We start from the raw sequence: 19,956 nt of genomic DNA, 5'->3' as shown, positions 1-19,956 counted from the left end.
TAGCTATCCACCGCCCTTTTAGCAATATACATTTTTAAAATGAATTATTAGCAAGATCTCTAATATCTGTTTCCTCTGTTGTTTTAAATTATAAATTCATTCCTAACCAGATCTGAGTCTTCGGTTCAATAATGTAAGATGGCTAAAATACCTCATGATCTTCATTATTCTAATTTTCTTCTTCAATTTCTAATTTCATAAATTTCCCTGTGTCTCTCTTCAATTATTAAGCTGTCTGTAGACTAAACCTATTAATGTGATGGATCCATCCTTCTATCAATCCAAATTGATTCTATTTCATCTCTTGCTGAATACCATACTATTTTTCCCTATTGGGGAGAAAGTGAGGTCTGCAGATGCTGGAGTATCAGAGCTGAAAATGTGTTGCTGGAAAAGCGTAGCAGGTCAGGCAGCATCCAAGGAACAGGAAATTCGACGCTTCGGGCATAAGCCCTTCATCAGGCTTATGCCCGAAACGTCGAAGTTCCTGTTCCTTGCATGCTGCCTGACCTGCTACGCTTTTCCAGCAACATATTTTCAGCTCTATTTTTCCCTATTGTCATCATGTTATCCTGAATAAGTACAGCTACTTCATCTCCTCATTTGCCTTAGCATATCTAAACGTATTATATCCTTCAACGTCTAATTCCTAAGTCTTTATTTCCCTGTAGCCATGCTCCAACAATTTCCATGGATTGGCTTCTCACATCACTACTGCCTTCAATTCCTTTTTTTATATATAGACACTGTCATATTAACTCTCTTTTAATAGGATTAGCTTGACGATGTGTTTACTATCTATTTGGACTCTACATATAACTCCATTACTTATTCCCTTGTGATAATGCCCTCCCTTTCTATTTATCTTGCTCTGTTCTGTTTAGATTGAGGCTGCTGACATATGTAGTAGATTCCCAGTTATTAAACATTGAAAATAGGAACATTCAGCCCTTCGAACCTGATCTGACATTCCTTCTGACCACAGTTGAGCATTCAACTCAGTATCATATTCCTGCGATCTCCCCATACCTTTTGGTCCCTTTAGCCCTAACAACTACATTAACTCCTTCTTAAAAACAAATAGTGTTTTGGCCTCAACTGCTTTCTGTGGCAAAGAAATCCACAGGCTCACCACTCCCTTGGTGAAGAAATTTCTACTCATCTCAGTCCTAAATAGACTACCCTGTATCCTTAAATTGTGATCTTTTTCTGGACTCACCAGTCATCAGGGACATTCTTCAGTGCCTACCCTGTCTAGTCCTGTTAGATTTTACAGGATTCAAAGTTATACCTTATATAAAAAAAAATTGTCTGAATTTCAGTTTCGCTTCATACAGCAGTTCTGCCATTCCAGACATCAGTCCAGTAAATCATTATTGTACTCCCTCAAAAGTAAGAGGTAATAGAAGAGGAGGAACTTAGAACAATCGTTATCACAAGGGAAAAGTACCGAGCAAACAATTGTAATTTAAGGCAGACAAGTCCCTAGGGCCTGATGGCCTACATCGCAGGGGATGAAGGAAGTGGCAGCAGAGATAATGGATCCATTGGCTTTAGTATTCCAAAATTCCCTGAATGCTGGAAAAGTTCCAGTGCATTGAAAAATGTTAATATAATACCCTTTTTCAAAAAAATGACTAAAACGACTGACCAACTAGTTAACTTAATTAGGAAATTGTTAGATTCCATTATAAGGATGTAATAACAGGACAATTGGAAAGTCAAAATACAATTATCCAGAATCAGCATAGTTTTATAAAGTGTAAATAATGTCGCACTAATTTGCTAGACTTCTTTGAAGATGTAACAAGCAATATGGATAATGAGGAACCGGTAGATGTAGCACATCTGGACTTCTAGAAGTCATTTGATAAGGCACTATCCCTAAGGTTAATACACAAGGTAAGATCACATGGGGTTAGGCTAATTTATTAGTTTGGATAGAGGATTGACTAACTGACAGAAAGCAGATAGTTGGGATAAATGTGGCTTTTACTGGTCGGTAAGACCCCATTGGGTTTGGTTCTCGAACCCCAAGTACTTACAATCTATATTAATGACTTGAATGTGGGGATTGGGAATACGACAGCCAGATTTGCAGGTACTGAAATAGGTGGGAAAGTAAGTTGCAATGAAGATATAAGAAATTGACAAATGGATATGGTTATGTTTCGTGAATCCACCAAAATTTGGCAGATAAAGTTTAACGTGTATAAATACAAGACTGTCCATATCGGTTGTAGGAATAAAAAGGTAAACTATTCAAATGGATAAAAACTTGAATGCTTTGGTACAGAGGGAACCTGGGTGTTCTTGTGCCTGATTCACAGAAAGCTAATCTTCAGGTACAGCAGAAAATGAGGAAGGCAGTTGGAATTTTGGCATTTATTGCTAAAGGAATATAATAGAGTAAGGAAGTGTTGCTGCAACTATACAAGGCATTACTGAGACTGCATCTGGAGTACTGCATATAATTTTTGCCCCATTATTTGAGGATGGATATTGTTGTTTAGGAGGCAGTTCAGAGGAGGTTCACTAAGTTGATTCCAGAGATGAGGTGTTGGTCTGATGAAGAGAGAATGTGCAGATTAGACCTTTCCTTTCTGGAAGAATGAGAGATAATTTAAATGAGGAATGCAAGATGCTAAAGGGATGAACAAAGTTGATATAGAAAGGTTGCTTCCTCATATGGGGTAACCAGAATGACAGGACACAGCTCTGGGATAAGGACCATTAATGAGTCGTTAAGCTGGGGAATTCACTACCCTAGACTGTGGTGGATGTTGGGATATTGAATAAATTTAAAGGAGGAGATTAACAGATTTTTAATTAGTAATGGCTTGAAAGGTTATAGAAAGCAGGCAGAAAAGTGGAATTGAGGTAGTTAAGATCAGCCATGATCATATCAAATGGTTTTGATCAGGCTTGAAGAACTGAATTGCCAATTCCTGCTGAGTTCTTATGTTCTTGTAAGGAGACCAAATCTGCACACAACATTCAAGTGTGGTCTCACTAGAGTTCTGTAAAATTCCATAAAGATATCCCTACTCCTGTAATATAATCTTCTTGATTTGAAGGTCAATATACCATTTAGCTTCTTCACTTCCTGCTGCAACTATTCGCTTACTTTCAGTGACCAGTGCCCAAGGGCTTATTGCCTTGCTCCCTTTCCCAATCTATCGCCAACCACAGAATACGCTTCTTCCTGTTTTGCTACCAAAGTGGATAATCTTATACTTATCCACATTACTCTTCATCTACCATGCATTTGCCCACTCAGTGTCCAGATCACACTGAAGTATCTCTGTATCTTCCCACAGTTCACCCCAACTAACTTTGTCATTTGCAAACTTTAAGGTATTATATTTAGTTTCATCATCTGGCAACATAAGCTCAGTAGTTTGGATTCCTAAGCCCATCCACTCCAGGCCAGCTGCATCTTTCTTGTTCTCTCATTTCTCATCTTTTTCTTTTCTTCATTTTCTGATATCACGGGGAAGCTGCAGCGGTGCTAAGTGAGTTGTTGGCAGTGGCAGTGCTGTGAAGACAGCTGGTCGCGGTAGGCCTGAAGTGTGGATTTGGTGGGTTGAGGTCTGTGACGGTGGTGGTGGTGCCCAGTGTGGGCTCTCATGGCAGCAGATTGCTGTGGCAGAGGCGGTCCCTGGAATAGGGACTCCTGGCTGTGGAAGGCCTGATGCGTGAGGAGTTCGAGGCCTGAGATATCTTGCGGACACCTTGCAGAATCCCTGGAGCTGTGTTTGAAGATCCCTTGTATAGAAGATGAACTCTATTTATGTAATTTCTTTTTATTCTTCTTGTAACAAAATGGCACTGGACTGTGGCAACAAGACTCTTTTCACTGTTTCTTTCTAGATGAGATGATAAATAACTTAATTTAATTTTAAATGTTTAAAATATATTGTGAACAGCTGGGATCTGCACAGTGATCCCTGTGGTATCCCACTAGTATCTGGTTGCTACTCGAACAAAATCACCCTTTATTTCTACCATTTCCTGTCTGTCAACCAATTCTCTATCCATGCCAAATCTCATGCCTTTAATTTTATATGTGAATCTCTTATTTGGGACCTTTTCGAAAGCCTTCAGAATGATCAAGTAAACCACATTTACTGGCTCCCCCATATCAACTCTACTAGCTACATCCTTAAAACTTTTCAGTAGATTTGTCAAATATGATTTCTCTTTGGTAAAACCATGCTGACTCTGTCCAATCCTGTCACTATTTTCCAAATGGTCTGCAATAAAATCTTTTATAATGGACTCTAGCATTTTCTCTACCACCAATCCTAAGCTAACTGGTGTACAATTTCCTGTTTTCTATCTCCTTTTTTAAATAAAAGGGTTACATTAGCTAATTTCCAAGCCAGAGGGACTGTTCCAAAATCTATAATATCTTGTAAGGTGACCACCAATGCATCCATTATTTTCTTAAGTACATTGGGATGTAGATTATTGGGACCTGGGGATTTATCAGCCTTTAAACTCATCAATTTCCAAGAGATCAGTTCCCCACTAACACTGTTTTCCTTCAGTTCCTCTGTCTCACTATGCACTGTGCTCCCCAACATCTTTGTCTCATTTGTGAAGAAAGAACCAAAATATGTACCTATCTGAACTACAATCTCATTGTTTCCCATTTTAACTTCCTCGTTTCAAATGAGAGAGACCTACATTTGTTTTTATTAATCTTTCTCCTCTTCACATATCTAGAGAATTAAGGTAGAACCAATTTTATCTGTGCAACTTCTTCCTGTCTCAGAACTGATGCCTTATCCCATGAAAATGACCCTCTTTTGTATATCAGCCCTTTAGCTATGTGTTCATTCACCACATGGTTAATAAGGAGCACGATGTGGGACAGCAGCAGTTTAGAACCACAGCAATGTGAGACAAAGGTTGAGTGAATTACTGACCAATGGAAATTTGATTGAAAATGTAGTTTCAGTGCAAAGGTGTGGCAGAGATTTTTTAAGTCAAATTTGCTGTAATAAGTTCACCAGAGCGAGAGGTGAATGGAGAGGATAAAAGGTATGGACTGAGAGGCTAATCTCAGGACAGGCATACTGCGTCAGCATCTTTGAAGGAGTCAATAGCACCAGCATCAAGGCCATAATCACTCAATGCCAACTACAATGTACTGGCCACTTGCTTGGGGTATTTGAGTTCTGACTGCCAAAGCAAACCTTCTCCGCCCACCTCAGGGAAGGCTCTAGAATAACAGGACGACAACAGAAGTATTTCAAAGATTCCTTGAAGGTTTATCTCAAGAAAAGCAGCATCGATGTCAATGCCTGAGAGACCCTTGCTTAGAGGAAACAGATTCGAACTAATGTCCTGAATGAAGGGACAATTCTTCAGTACCCATTGGCAAGAGGAAGTCCTGGAAAAAAAATCAAGTAATGCCACCAAGGCCAACCATTTGCAATTCACTATTCCTCTACTGCCATTCCTGTTTCTAAGGTGGATTGAAAAGTATAGATAGAAGCTACACAATTTTCATCCTTACTTCTTCCGTATCATTAGATAAATCTCATTTGCTTATGGTGGTTCAGCATCTTTCAGCCTTTCTAATACTTCCTTTTTACCAACTTTTAGTCCACCCAGTATCTCAGTTACCTCTTCCTTCACAATGATTCGGGAAGCTTCTCTTTCCTTGGGAAAGACAGATGCAAAGTACGCACTCAGTATGTTAACCATGTTATGTAACCATTATGCGAAGTAATCCCACACTCCTTTCTACTGCCTTTTTACTTTGTACATTAGATGCCAGTCTTTTTTAATTTTCTGTCTTTGCTTCTCTATTTTCTATTCAATTTCCCCTGAACTGCGTATTCAGTTAGTTCTCATTTCTAGTATCAACTGATTGTCTATCATAAGAACCAGCTCTTTCATCATACATGGAGTTCTGGAGTAGTTTATCCTACTATTCCACTTCATGAATATAACTTCTCAGCACCTGAACCATTTCCTTTTTAAATGTAACTGTTATTCAGTTACAGTTCTGTGTTAGTCTTTGATTCTAATTTATTTGAGTCAGATTTATCTCTGTTGAAGTTGGCCCTCCCATTTTATTCTTTTCCATTGCTAAACTAACAGTTATGATAATCAAGAGTGTGTTGCTGGAAAAGTACAGCAGGTTAGGCAGCATTGACGTTTCGGGCAAAAGCCCTTCATTGGGAACAGTTATTATACTCTGACCACTGTCCTTCTAATATTTTATTGATACTTGATTCATTTGACACATCTAGTTTCCCAGAATCAGATTCAGCAATGCCTCCTTCTTTCCTGGGTTGGAAACAATTTTTTTCAAAAGTTTCAGAAACTCTTTCCATTAAATTATTACTATTTAAAATTGTGTGAAGTTCTCCATTACAAGTATTCTAGAGCTTTTGTACGTTGGTGTAATTTTCTAACAAATTTGTTCCTTTCAATCTTTTACATTGGTTAGTGGTCGATGGAATACCCCAAGAGTATGATGTTATCTCTGGTTTCTTAACTCTAGTGAAATATATTGTGTGCGTACCCTTCTAGGAAACCCTCCAGCATTGTGACATTCTCCCTGACCAATACGGTTACATTTCTTCCTTTTTCTGTCTTTTCTAACCACTTTGTACCAAGGAATACATACTACTCAATCCTGACCTTTACTTGAGCCAGGTCTTTGCTATTGTTACAATATCATATTCCCACAATGTTGTGCGCAAGATGTGTTTTTGGGTAATCAATTCTGCCAAAGGGTCCCAAAGCTCGGGTGTTGGGCAAAACAAAAAAAAAGTCAGGCTCCCATTCTTGATCACTGTCTCATGACCACTGCTGCAAAGTGAGCACATGTATGCATAACATTTTAAAAACGATCTAACATGCATTTCTTGTATTCCATTAAAGACTTTGGTACAGAAATATCAATAAAGTATTCAAGTAATTTCATTATGCAGTAGCTGATTACAAAATTAAAAAGGAGTTTTGCTTAATTGACAAAAATTCTTTTTTGTCACTTGAAACTTAGGAACTATACATGAAACTAGCTTGTTATTGCCTACATTTCATTGGTGTCAACATTGCGATTCCATTTAATTGATTTTGAAGTATTTCACTGATACTGAGGACCTGCACATCAATTCACCAAAATGCCTTTATGCCACCATCAAGCACTAACCTAGGCTGCAAAGAACACATAAAATATACTGACCTTCTGCATAGTAAATACATCCTATTGACAGCAGTTATCCTGAAATGTTCTGCCTTGGAACGTGATGAGTTTGCACTGATAGTTCCCAGACCCAGCCGCTGGTAGTCTCGAAAGCATGCCCGCTCTACTAACTGCTCCATAGTTGACTTTTCTGAAGCTTTCAAAGTGCTACTTGTGGGAAGTTCACCATCATCTGAAGCTATAAAATGCAATAATGGACATTATTATTAACTACTGGCTAATGAGAAAAGCAAAACACTGCATATACTGGAAGTAAAAATAAGAAATACTGAAAATACTCAACAAATCTGGCAGAATCTGAAAACAGAAACCAATTAACATTTAAGATAAATAACACAAAATTAAAAAGGAACTCTGCTGAATTGACATGTGTACTCGTCTCAAAACTCCTTTGTCACTTGAAGCTACATCAATTTCTCATGAAACTCACTTTGCTATTGCCAACTGTGCATTAATTTGAAAATTGTGACCCCATTTAATTACTTTGAAAGCATTTGTACAGGAAGATTCCAAGAGAATGAGAGGTGATGTTGGTTGATTTGGTCATGTAGCAGGGTGTTGGCAGAGGGAATGGCCTCTGTGGAATGTTATATGGGAAGGGGAAGGAATAGATATGTTTGGTCTTGACATTATATTAAGGTAGTGGAAATGGTAGAGGCTGCGACACAAATGTGAGGTAAGGGGAACCCGATTGTGGTTCTGGAAAGAAGGAGAATGCGTAAGATTATGGTTGAAAGCCTTGTGACATTTAAGGAAAAGGAAAGGTGCTATGAAAGCTGTTACTGGTAGTATAAATCTGATGCAGAATGGAGTAAGGGAGCAAGATTGAGGAAATATAATCAATGCGGCTAGTCACTGTATGTTTCACCCATTTCTTTCTTCATTAAGGCAACTGTGTATACCTTGACAGCATTTAACTTATGTCTTAGCCTTTACTTTTTTAAAATGTTGTGCGCAAACATATAATACCTTCTTCAGTGAAAAACTGGGAGTTATTTGAAAGCAATTAATAACAGTTACAATATTATTCAAAAATATCTAGAATTCAGAATGAAGATTTGTTTTGCTTTCATTAAGTCCACATAGTTAAAAATTAATTTAATATTATTTTCCAATACATGTTTCCTTTGTTCTTGGGGTAAACAAATATGTACAAGGCATGAAAGTGAAAATGGCATTCAAATATTAGTTGTAAAATGATGTTACAGTATTTTAACCAATGAATCACAAAATCTACAAATTACAATCATTTAAGCCATTCCCTTCTGACATCACAGAGAGGTGTCTCAACTGATGTTGAGGTGGGCGGGGAGGATGGTAGAGAGATGTATTTAAATGAACAAACCTTAAACATATAAGTTCACAATTTTACAGTTTTTAGTATGAGCCATTTGGAAAGATATGAAATATGCTTTCAGATACTTTTTTCAAAGTTTCTTAGCACCAAAGAAACAATTTTGCATGGCTGTCATGCTGAAAATACATTTGAAATTTCTTCAGTGGCTACTTTAAGGACAGAAATGACTGATTTTCTCTTTTTGTCTGTATTAGTTGAAACATCAATCCATTTATTTTAATAGAAAGAGCAATTTCACATGACCTGGGATTAAGAAATCAATATTTTCAAACCAGTGAGGTATGACATTTGGAACAATTTCCATCTGTGCTAAAATACTGTATGCTTCTATTCTGCGAACAAAACAAAGGATTGCACAAATTTCCTGTCCAAGGTTATCTGCACAGCTTAGGCATACTTTGATTGTTGGTCTAGACCATGACTAGGCTTAATGCCAGAACAAGCAGAAAACATGAATACAGAAATCAGGATCAGCCAGAATGGAGGAGGAATCTCACAAAAGGTGTGTACAGACAGGAACTTTGTTTTTCCCAGAGTTCAAAACTGAAAATGTGTTGCTGGAAAAGCGCAGCAGGTCAGGCAGCATCCAAGGAACAGGAGATTCGACGTTTCGGGCATAAGCCATTCCTGAAGAAAGGCTTATGCCTGAAACATCAAACCTCCTGTTCCTTGGATGCTGCCTGACCTGCTGCGCTTTTCCAGCAACACATTTTCAGATCTGATCTCCAGCATCTGCAATCCTCACTTTCTCCTTTTCCCAGAGTTCAACCACATCTGATTTAATAACCATAATTCCAGATATGTAAGGAGAAAACATTTATATCATATCAACCAACTTCTTCCCTGCTGTTTGCAGACTCATGAAAGAATCTCTCATATTAGAGTTGACCTTCCTCTGCACCTTCTGTCACTACAACACTATATTCCGCATTCTTTCTATTACCCTAATGTACTAATGCAAGATATTTGTCTGATTAGCATGCAATACAACACTTGGCTTGAGTTTAAGTTATAACAAGAGGCTGGATAGACTGGGACTTTATTCACTGGAGCTGAAAATGTGTTGCTGGAAAAGCGCAGTAGGTCAGGCAGCATCCAAGGAGCAGGAGAATCGATGTTTCGAGCATGAGCCCTTCTTCAGGAAATGGAGATTCTCCTGCTCCTTGGATGATTCCTGATCTGCTGCGCTTTTCCAGCAACATTTTCAGCTCTGATTTCCAGCGTCTGCAGTCCTCACTTTCTCCTACTTTATTCACTGGAGTACTGTATCACTATCTTCATACATGTGACAATAGTAGATCATATGTTCCAAAATATATTGACCTTGTTACATTATCAAGATTAGTGCAAAAATTCCTCAAAGGATTTAGCCATACTAAGACATAGCCTGAGATATTGCCGTTGTGCTAAAGATTGCTGGAGAAGATCAGTTGGGGTAAACATTATTCGAAAGACATTTGTTAATGATTGTTCACTGACTCTATGATTCTATTAACCCACTGAGTCCAAGTCTATTTTTCACCCAATGTTGCCCATTTGCAGTGTTGAAGTTGCTGGGGTGCTTCACATAACTTAATGGAAACACTGGACTTTCATTTACTCCAGACACTCCAGGGGCTTTCAGGGTTATGTGATTTGGCACGATGTATACCTTAAATCACATTTTACAGCTACAATCAAGAGGAAATCTATCCTGGCATAAACTGATCCAAAACAAATTAATTGAGATTTTTTTAGGAAGTAATCAAGAAGATTGATGAGGACCAGAGCAGTACACATTGTTTACTTCAACTTTAGTAAAGCCTTGAACAAGGTTCTGTATGGTAGACTAATTAGTAAAGTTAGATCACATGAGATTCAGGGTGATCTTGTCAATTGGATACATAATTGGCTTAACAGCAGGAGACAGAGACTGGTGGTGGAGAGTTGCTTTTTGGACCGGAGGTCTGTTACCAGCGGTGTTCCACAGGGATAGGTGCTGGGTCCACTTTTGTTCGTCATTTATGTAAATTATTTAAATGAGAACATGGACAGCATAGTTAGTGAGTTTGCAGATGACACTAAAAATGAAGAAGGTTATCTAAGATTACAAAGAGATCTTGATCAATTGGGCCGAGGAATGACAGATGGAATTTAATTTGGATAAACGCAAGATATTGCATTTGGTTAAAGGAGGACGTGACTTGTATAATTAAAAGCGGGGCCTTGAATAGTGTTGTAGAACAGAAAGACCTAGGGGTTCAAGTTCATAATTCTTTGAAGTTTGTGAAACATTTGGACATAGTGGCTAAGAAGGCATTTTGCACACTTGCCTTCATTGCTCAGACATTTGAGTTTTGGAGTTGGGACATCACGTTGAGGTTGTACAGGATGTTAAAGCCTCTTCTGGAGTACCATGTCCAGTTTTAGTCACCCTGTTATAGGACAGATATTATTAATCTGGAGAGAGTTCAGAAAAGATTGATCAGGATGTTACTGGGAATGGAAGGCTTGAGTTATAAGTAGAGGGTGGATAGACTGGGACTTTATTCAATGGAGGGTAGAAGGTTGCGGGAAGGATCTTATAAAGGTTTATGAAATCAAGAGGGGTATCAATAAGGTGAATGGTGATATCTTTTCCGTAGATTGGGGAATTTCAAGATGAAGGGCATATTTTTACAGTGAGAGGAAAAAGATTTTAAAAAGACGAGAGGCAACTTTTTGTAAAAACAGAGAGAGTGGTTAATATGTGAAATTTACCACCAGAGGAAGTACAGTTATAACATTTAAAAGACATTTGGATAAATACATGAGTAAGAGACATTTGGAAGGATAAGGGCCAAGCACAGGCAGTTGGGACGAGTTTAGTTTAGGTTTATGGTTGACATGGACTAGTTGGTCCGACGATCTGTTTCTGTGCTGACTCTATAGCAAGATTAATTTCCCTACTTACTTATATAAACTATATGAAGAAGTCTTTCATATTTCTTTACATAGCACAATAAAAAGTCTGGACTAAAATGTGTCATGCTAGAAGTCATCTCTCTACTTGTTCAATTGTAAAAAAAAACTGGCTAGCAATGCAAATTAATTTGCAAACTCAAATGATATGATGGCAGCCAAATAATTCAAGGTGAAATAAGATTTGCATATATGTACATTCAGTTTCTCGCAATTAAAAATAATTTTGTGGACTCAAAAATGGAAAGGGGGATTGGCTGAACAGCAATAAGTCCTGCTGTGAACCATCTGAGATAAATATGAAATAAGTAACTTACTCCATCTGACATTTTGCTCACTTTGATATTTCTTTTGATGTGTATCTGTGCCATCATATAGTTACATGATTAGAACATAGAATGACAAAAGGACTCGTGCCTGTCTATGTCTATGTCAGCTCCTTGCTCCCCAACTCTTGCCCTTTCTCATCAACTCTGCAAATTTCTTCTCTTCAGCATTTAACAAATTTGTTTTTGAAAGCTACAATCAAACCCATCTCCACCACTCTTTGGTAATATATTCTAAATACCCACCACTTGCCACATTAGAACAGCTGTCCATCACATTACTGTAGATTCTCCATTAATTTTATATTGCAACACTGTCTTTTCCACCAATGGGAATAGTTCACACAGCCCCTTCCATGATTTTGAGCATGTCTTAAAAAAAACAAATCTCTTCGCAACCCTCTCTCTTCCAAGGAGAACACTCCCAACTTCTCAACTGCATCCACTTAATTGAAGTCTCTCATCCCTCGGGCAATTTTGTGAATCTTGTCTGCTTTCCTTCTAAAACTTCAATATTCTTCTTCATAGTGCTCAGGATCAGATATAATACTCCAGCTGTGGTTGAACCAGTGTTTTATCAAGGTTCACCACAGCTACCTTGCTTTGATACTCTATGTCTCTACTTTTCCAGCCCAAGATCCTGTGTGCCCTTTTAAAACCTTCCTTAACCCTGCCATCTACAAAACATTATGCACATATCACTCCAGGTGACTCTGTTCCTGTAATTCTTTCAGAACTATACCCTTCGAATTCTATTGTTTCATTTAATTTTTCCTACCAAAAATAACAATTCAGTAAATTGAATTGAATTTCATTCTCTACATGCATATCCAATCAACCAGTCTGTGTTCTGTCGAACTTTAGCACTGCCCTCCTCACAGTTCATTAAACTTTCAAGTTTTGTCTTACCTGAAAATGGTGAAAAGAGTGTCACGGAATTTTTCTGCATAAAAAGTGGTCCTTCTGCTCTTCATGTCCTTGCTGGTCAAGAACCTAACTACTCTTGTCCAATTAACAGCACTTGACTTGTAGCCTTGCATATTATGGCATTTCAAATGATTATCTAAATTCTTCTCAATTGTGATGCTTCCTAACTCTACCAGCCTTTCAGGCAGTGCCAGATATCCACTACCCACTGGGTGAAAAATTCTTCCATAAATTCACTCTAAAATTTCCTATAAATTCAATTAAATCTACGTTCCATGGTTATCGATGCTTTATTAAAAAGGAAAAGTTCTCCCTATCTACCTTATATGTGCTCCTCATAATCTTGTCCACTTCAATCAGGTCCTCCCTCAGCCTTCTCTATTGTAAAGAAAATAGCTTCAAGCTAACTTCAGAGCTGAAACTGTCCTGCCTAGGCAAAGGTCTAGCAAATCTCCTCTGCACAGTCTCTAGTATAACCACATTCTTCCTAAGTATGGAGACTAGAACTGTACACAGGACACGGTGGCTTACATATCTCCATTATTACCTCCCTGCTCCTGTACCCAATCCCTCAGCTAATAAAGGTAATGATTCCATGTGCCTTGAACACCGTATCAACCTATACTATTGCCTTCAAAGATGTGTGGTCCTTCATGCACACCAAGGACCACTGATCTTCTCTATGTCCTAAGATCCTACTATACTTCATGTATTCCCTTACATTGCTAATCCTTTTCACGATTAACTTCCATTTGCCAGTGTTTTACCCATGTGATGAGCCTATATCAGCCTGGACATTTCTTCATCACTATTTCCCACACCACCAATTTTTGTACATATCTAAATCAAACCTCCTAGGTAACGGCCAGATAATTAATGTACACTACAAACAACATGGGACCCAGCATCAAGAATCTACAGTCTGGCACTGTATACAGACTTCCAGTGACAAAAACAATCTTGGACCATTAACCTCTGCGTCCTGCCACTAAGTTGTTTCTGGGTCTGATTTACAAAATTTCTCTGGATCCCATGGGCTCTTACCATCTTGACCAGTTGCCCACGAGAGATCTGGTCAAATGCCTTGCCGTAGTCCACACAGACTACATTGCAATATCTTCAGCCATAGAACTTGTCACGTCCTTTAAAGCAATGATCTCTCCTTGATGAAGCCATCCTGACTATCCTTGATTAATCCTTGTCTGTTCAAAATGACTGCCAGAATCTTTCCCAATAGTTCCCTTACCACTGATGTTGGATTGTACCCTACAAACTCACATCTATTATGATATATAAAGAAAAGCAGTAGTGTCAGTACCAGCCTGGGGATTCACAATGCGAAACCTACTCCAGTCTGAAGAACAATCACACTCCATTTCCTATTACTTAGTTAACTTTAGATCCATATTGCCACTTTCGCTTTCATTTCAAGAGCTTCAACATTGCTGGCACTGATGTGATACATCAGCCTAAGAAGTTTATGGTAGAACTACGTTTCACAAAAGACTAGTTACGTATTTGGAGCAGAGGAAAATATTTCTGTTTGGAGAAAGATTTTTACTGGATCAGGAAGTTGTTTTTGGCTTGCTGAACAATGAATGTTTCCAAAATACAGGGCCCAACACAATGAAATAATATCTCCTAATATCCATGGTTAGTTATTTAACCTTGTAGATTTTTGTTTGGATAGTTCAAAATGCTGTTTTCAATTCTTTGAAACTGAAAATATTTGCAAAAGGCTGGTATTTAGATTAAAAATAGGCTTGTTATTATGTAGTTTCTCAGACTCACACATCAATTTTACATTTGTTGGTATATGGAAAGAAAATAGAGTGACCTCTAACCATTAAAAAAAGGCTCTGTGCGCCAATTGGTAAGGTGACTGGTTTCGTTTTTTTAGTTTTTCAGTTGTCTCGTTGGGAATTTAGAATAGTGGGAACGGGGGTTAGTGTAGCTGAATGTTCCTCCTGCAGAATGTGGGAGGTAAGGGTCATCAGTAGTGTCCCTGCTGACTGCATCTGCGGGAAGCACACCCAACTCCAGCTCCTTGAAAACCGGGTTAGGGAACTGGAGCTGGAGAAACTTCAGATCATTTGTAAGGTGGACAGGGTTACTGAAAGGAGTTACAGAGAGGTAGTCACAGTTCAGGTAAAAGATGAAGGTGGACGAGTGCTGTCAGGGGACAGAAAGGGAACCAACAGGCAGTGCAGGTATCCTCTGTGGCTGTGCCCCCCAACAACAAGTATACCTTTTTGGATATTGTTAGAGAGGACAACTTACCAGGGATCAGAAATGGGGAAGAGGTCTCTGGCACAGAGTCTGCCCCTGTTGCTCAGAAGGGAAGGGAGAAGAAGAGCAAAGCATTAGATATTGGGGATTCCATAGTTAGGGGGACAGATAAAAGGTTCTGTGGGAATGAGAGAGGCTCAAGGTTGGTGTGCTGCCTCCCAAGTGCCAGGGTTTGTGATGTCTCTGATTGTGTTTTTGGGATCTTTGAGGGGGAACAGCCCCAAGTCATGGCCCACAAAAGAAAGATAGGGATTTAAAGCAGAAATTCAGGGAGCCAGAGAGGAAGCTTAGAGCTGGAACAAATAGAATTGTTATCACTAGGTTGTTGCCCGTGCCACATGTTAGCGGGGCGAGGAATAGGGAGAGAGGAGTTGAACATGTGGCTACAGGAATGGTGCAGGAGGGTGGGTTTTTGATTCCTGGATAATTGGGGCTCTTTCTGGGGTAGGTGGGATCTCTCCAAACAGGATGGTCTTCACCTGAACCAGAGGAGTACCAATATCCTAGGGGAGAAATTTACTAATGCTCTTTGGATAGGTTTAAACTAATTCAGCAGGGGGATGGGAACCAAAACTGTAGTTCGAGTATATGGGAGGATGAGAGTAGTGAAGTCAGAACTAAGATTTCAAGATTGCAAGAAGGTATGGGCAGGCAAGAAGTTGGCTTGAAGTGTGTCTATGTAAATGCCAGGAGCATCCAGAATAAGATGGGTGAGCTTGCAGCGTGGGTTGGTACCTGGGACTTCGATGTTGTGGCCATTACAGAGACGTGGGTAAAACAGGGGCAAGAATGGCTGTTGCAGGTTCCAGGGTTTAAATGTTTTAGTAGGGTCAGACATGGGAGTAAAAGAGGGGGAGGTGTGGCATTACTTGTCAAGGATAGTATTACAGCGGTGGAAAGGACGATGGAGGAAGACTTGCCATCTGAGGTAGTTTGGGCTGAGGTTAGAAATAGGAAAGGTGAGGTCACCCTGTTAGGTGTTTTCTACAGGCCTCCTAATAGTCCGAGAGAAGTAGAGGATAGTATTGCGAGGATGATTCAGGAGAAGAGTGAAAGTAGCAGGGTGGTTGTTATGGGGGACTTTAACTTCCCAAATATTGACTGGGAAAGCTATAGCTCGAGGTCGTTAGATGGGTTGGTGTTTGTCCAATGTGTGCAGGAGGGTTTCCTGACACAATATGTAGGCAGGCCAACAAGAGGTGAGGCTATACTGGATTTGGTTCTAGGTAATGAACCAGGCCAGGTGTTAGACTTGGAGGTAGGTGAGCACTTCGGGGACAGTGACCACAACTCGGTGACTTTTACTTTAGTGATGGAGAGGGATAAGTGTGCACTGCAGGGCAAGAGTTATAGCTGGGGGCAGGGAAATTATGATGCGGTGAGGCATGACTTAGGATGTGTGGATTGGAAAAACAGGCTTCAAGAGAAGAATACTAATGATATGTAGAGATTGTTCAAGGAACAGCTACTGAGTGTCCTTGATAAGTATGTACCAGTCAGGCATGGAGTTAAGGGTCTTGTGAGGGAGCCGTGGTTTAATAAGGAATTGGAATCCCTTGTGAAAGGGAAGAAGGCGGCATATGTAAAGATGAGGCGTGAAGGTTCAGTTGGGGCGATTGAGAGTTATAAGGTAGCCAGGAAGGATCTAAAGAGAGAGCTAAGAGCAGCGAGAAGGGGACATGAAAAGTCCTTAGCTGGTAGGATTAGGGAAAATCCAAAGGCTTTCTATAGGTATGTCAGGAATAAAAGGATGACTAGGGTAGGTATCGGTCCAGTCAAGGATAGTAGTGGGAAGTTGTGCGTGGAGGCGGAGGAGATTGGAGAGACACTAAATCAATACTTTTCGTCAGTATTCACTCAGGAACAGGACACTGTTGCTGGTGTGAATATTGAGTCACAAGTGATTAGAATGGATGGCATTGAAGTATGTAGGGAAGAGGTTTTGGGAATACTGGAAAGGATGAAAATAGATAAGTCTCCTGGGCCTGATGGCATTTATCCTAGGATCCTCTGGGAAGCTAGGGAGGAGATAGCAGAGCCATTGGCCTGGATTTTTATGTTGTCATTGTCAACGGGAATAGTACCAGAAGACTGGAGGATGGCGAATGTGGTCCCCTTGTTCAAGAAGGGGAGTAGGGATAGCCCGAGTAACTATAGGCCAGTGAGTCTGACTTCTGTGGTGGGCAAAGTCTTAGAGAGAATTGTAAGGGATAAGATTTATGAACATCTGGATAGGAATAATGTGATCAAGGATAGTCAGCATGGTTTTGTGAAGGGCAGGTCGTGCCTCACAAACCTTATTGAGTTCTTTGAGCAGGTGACTAAGGAGGTGGACGAGGGTAAAGTAGTAGATGTTGTGTATATGGATTTTAGTAAGGCGTTCGATAAGGTACCCCATGGTAGGCTAATGCAAAAATTACGGAGGTATGGCATTGAGGGTGCATTAGAGGTTTGGATTAGAAATTGGCTGGCTGGAAGGAGACAGAGGGTAGTAGTTGATGGTATAGGTTCATCTTGGAGTGCAGTTACTAGCGGTGTACCTCAAGGATCTGTTTTGGGACCATTGCTTTTTGTTATCTTTATAAATGATCTAGAGGAGGGGCTTGAAAGCTGGGTGAGTAAGTTTGCAGATGACACAAAAGTCGGTGGAGTTGTGGATAGTGAGGAAGGATGTGGCAGGTTACAGTGGGATATAGATAAGTTGCAAAGCTGGGCAGAAAGGTGGCAAATGGAATTCAATGTAGCTAAGTGTGAAGTCATTCACTTGGTAGGAGTAACAAGAAGATGGATTACTGGGCTAATGGTAGGCTACTTGGTAGTGTGGATGAGCAGAGGGATCTTGGTGTCCATGTACACAGATCTCTGAAAGTTGCCACCCAGGTAAATAGTGCTGTGAGGAAGGCATATGGTGTACTGGGCTTTATTGGCAGAGGAATTGAGTTCCGGAGTCCTGAGGTCATGTTGCAGTTGTATAAGACTCTGGTGCGGCCTCATCTGGAGTATTGTGTGCAGTTTTGGTCGCTATACTATAGGAAGGATGTGGAGGCATTGGAACGAGTGCAGAGGAGGTTTACCAGGATGTTGCCTGGTATGGTAGGAAAATCGTATGAGGAAAGACTGAGGCACTTGGGGCTGTTCTCATTGGAGAAAAGAAGGTTTAGGGGAGATTTGATAGAGGTGTACAAGATGATTAGGGGTTTAGATAGGGTAGACACGGAGAACCTTTTACCGCTATTGGAGTCAGCTGTTACAAGGGGACACAGCTTTAAATTAAGGGGTGGAAGGTATAGGACAGATGTTAGGGGTAGATTCTTTACACAGCGGGTTGTGAGTTCATGGAATGCCCTGCCAGTAGCAGTGGTGAACTCTCCCTCTTTATGGTCATTTAAGCGGGCATTGGATAGGCATTTGGAAGTTATTGGGCTAGTGTAGATTAGGTAGGATTCGGTCGGCGCAACATTGAGGGCCGAAGGGCCTGTACTGCACTGTATTTTTCTATGTTCTATGTTCTATTGGGAGTTTTCTACAGCCTCAAATAGTTCCAGAGGTGTAGAGGATAACAAAGATCATCCTTGATAGGAGCGAGTGTGACAGGCTAGTTGTTATGGGTACTTTAACTTTCTAAATACTGACTGGGAATACTATAGTTCAAGTACTTTAGATGGGTCAGTTTTGTCCATGTGCAGGAGGGTTTCCTGACACAGTATGTAGACAGGCCAATAAGGGGCGAGGCCATATTAGATTTGGTACTGGGCAATGAACTCGACCAGGTGTTAGATTTGGAGGTAGGTGAGCACTTTGGTGATAGTGACCACAATTTGGTTATGTTTACTTTAGTTATGGAAAGGGACAGGTATATACCACAGGGCAAGAGTTATAGTTGGGGGAAAGGCAATTATTATGTGATTAGAGAAGATTTAGGATGCATAGGATCGGGAAGGAAACTGCAGGGGATGGGCACAATTGAAACGTGGAGCTTATTCAAGGACTAGCTATTGCGGGTCCTTGATTAAGTATGTATCGGTCAGGCAGGGAGGAAGTTGTCGAGCGCGGGAGCCGTGGTTTACTAAGCAAGTTGAATCTCTTGTGAAGATGAAGAGGAAGAAGGTCGCTTATGTTTGTATGAGTTGTGATGGCTCACTTAGGGAGCTTGAGAGTTACAAGTCAGACAGGAAAGACCTAAAGAGAGAGCTAAGAAGAGCCAGGAGGGGACATGAGAAGTCATTGGTGGATAGGATCAAGGAAAACCCTAAGGCTTTCTATAGCTATCCAGAATAAAAGAATGACTACAGAAAGATTAGGGCAATCAAGTATAGTAGTGGCAAGTTGTGTGTGGAGTCAGAGGAGATAGGGAAAGCTCTAAATGAATACTTTCCGTCAGTATTCACGCTGGAAAAAGACAATGTGGTGGAGAAGAACACTGAGGTACAGGCTACAAGACGAGATGAGGTGGAGGTGCATAAGGAGGTGTTAGCAGTTCTGTAAAGTGTAAAAATTAATTAGCTCCCCTGGGCCGGATGGGATTTATTCTAGGATTCTCTGGGAAACTAGGGAGGAGATTGCCGAGTGTTTGGCTTTGATCTTTATGTCGTCATTTTTTACAGGAATAGTGACAGAAATCTGGAGGATAGCAAATGTTGTTCCCTTGTTCAAGAAGGGATGTAGAGACAACTCTGGAAATTATAGACCTCTAAGCCTTACTTCTGTTGTGGTAAAGTGTTGGAAAGGGTTATAAGAGTAAGGATTTATACAAGAGAGGAATAAATTGATTAGGAATAGTCAACACGGTTTTGTGAAGGGTTGGTCATGCCTCACAAAGCTTATTGAATTCTTTGAGAAGGTGACCAAGCAGGTGGGAGGGTAAAGAGTTTGGTATGGTGTATATG

General features: G+C 40.1%; 1 protein-coding gene across 1 annotated transcript in view; it reads right to left on the bottom strand.

Moving 5' to 3' along the window:
• Positions 1 to 19,956, bottom strand: part of sbf2 (SET binding factor 2) — a 551,470-nt gene that overhangs the window by 67,903 nt on the left and 463,611 nt on the right. The window contains exon 26 of the mRNA XM_060838903.1: positions 7,211 to 7,409. Coding sequence (XP_060694886.1) covers positions 7,211 to 7,409 — 199 coding nt within the window. The remainder of the gene's footprint in view (positions 1 to 7,210; positions 7,410 to 19,956) is intronic.

The sequence above is a fragment of the Hemiscyllium ocellatum genome, chromosome 18 (genome assembly GCF_020745735.1).
Source record: "Hemiscyllium ocellatum isolate sHemOce1 chromosome 18, sHemOce1.pat.X.cur, whole genome shotgun sequence".
Taxonomy (NCBI): Eukaryota; Metazoa; Chordata; class Chondrichthyes; order Orectolobiformes; family Hemiscylliidae; genus Hemiscyllium; species Hemiscyllium ocellatum.
Note: the sequence above shows the minus strand (reverse complement) of the source record. Positions and strands in the feature narration are given on the sequence as shown.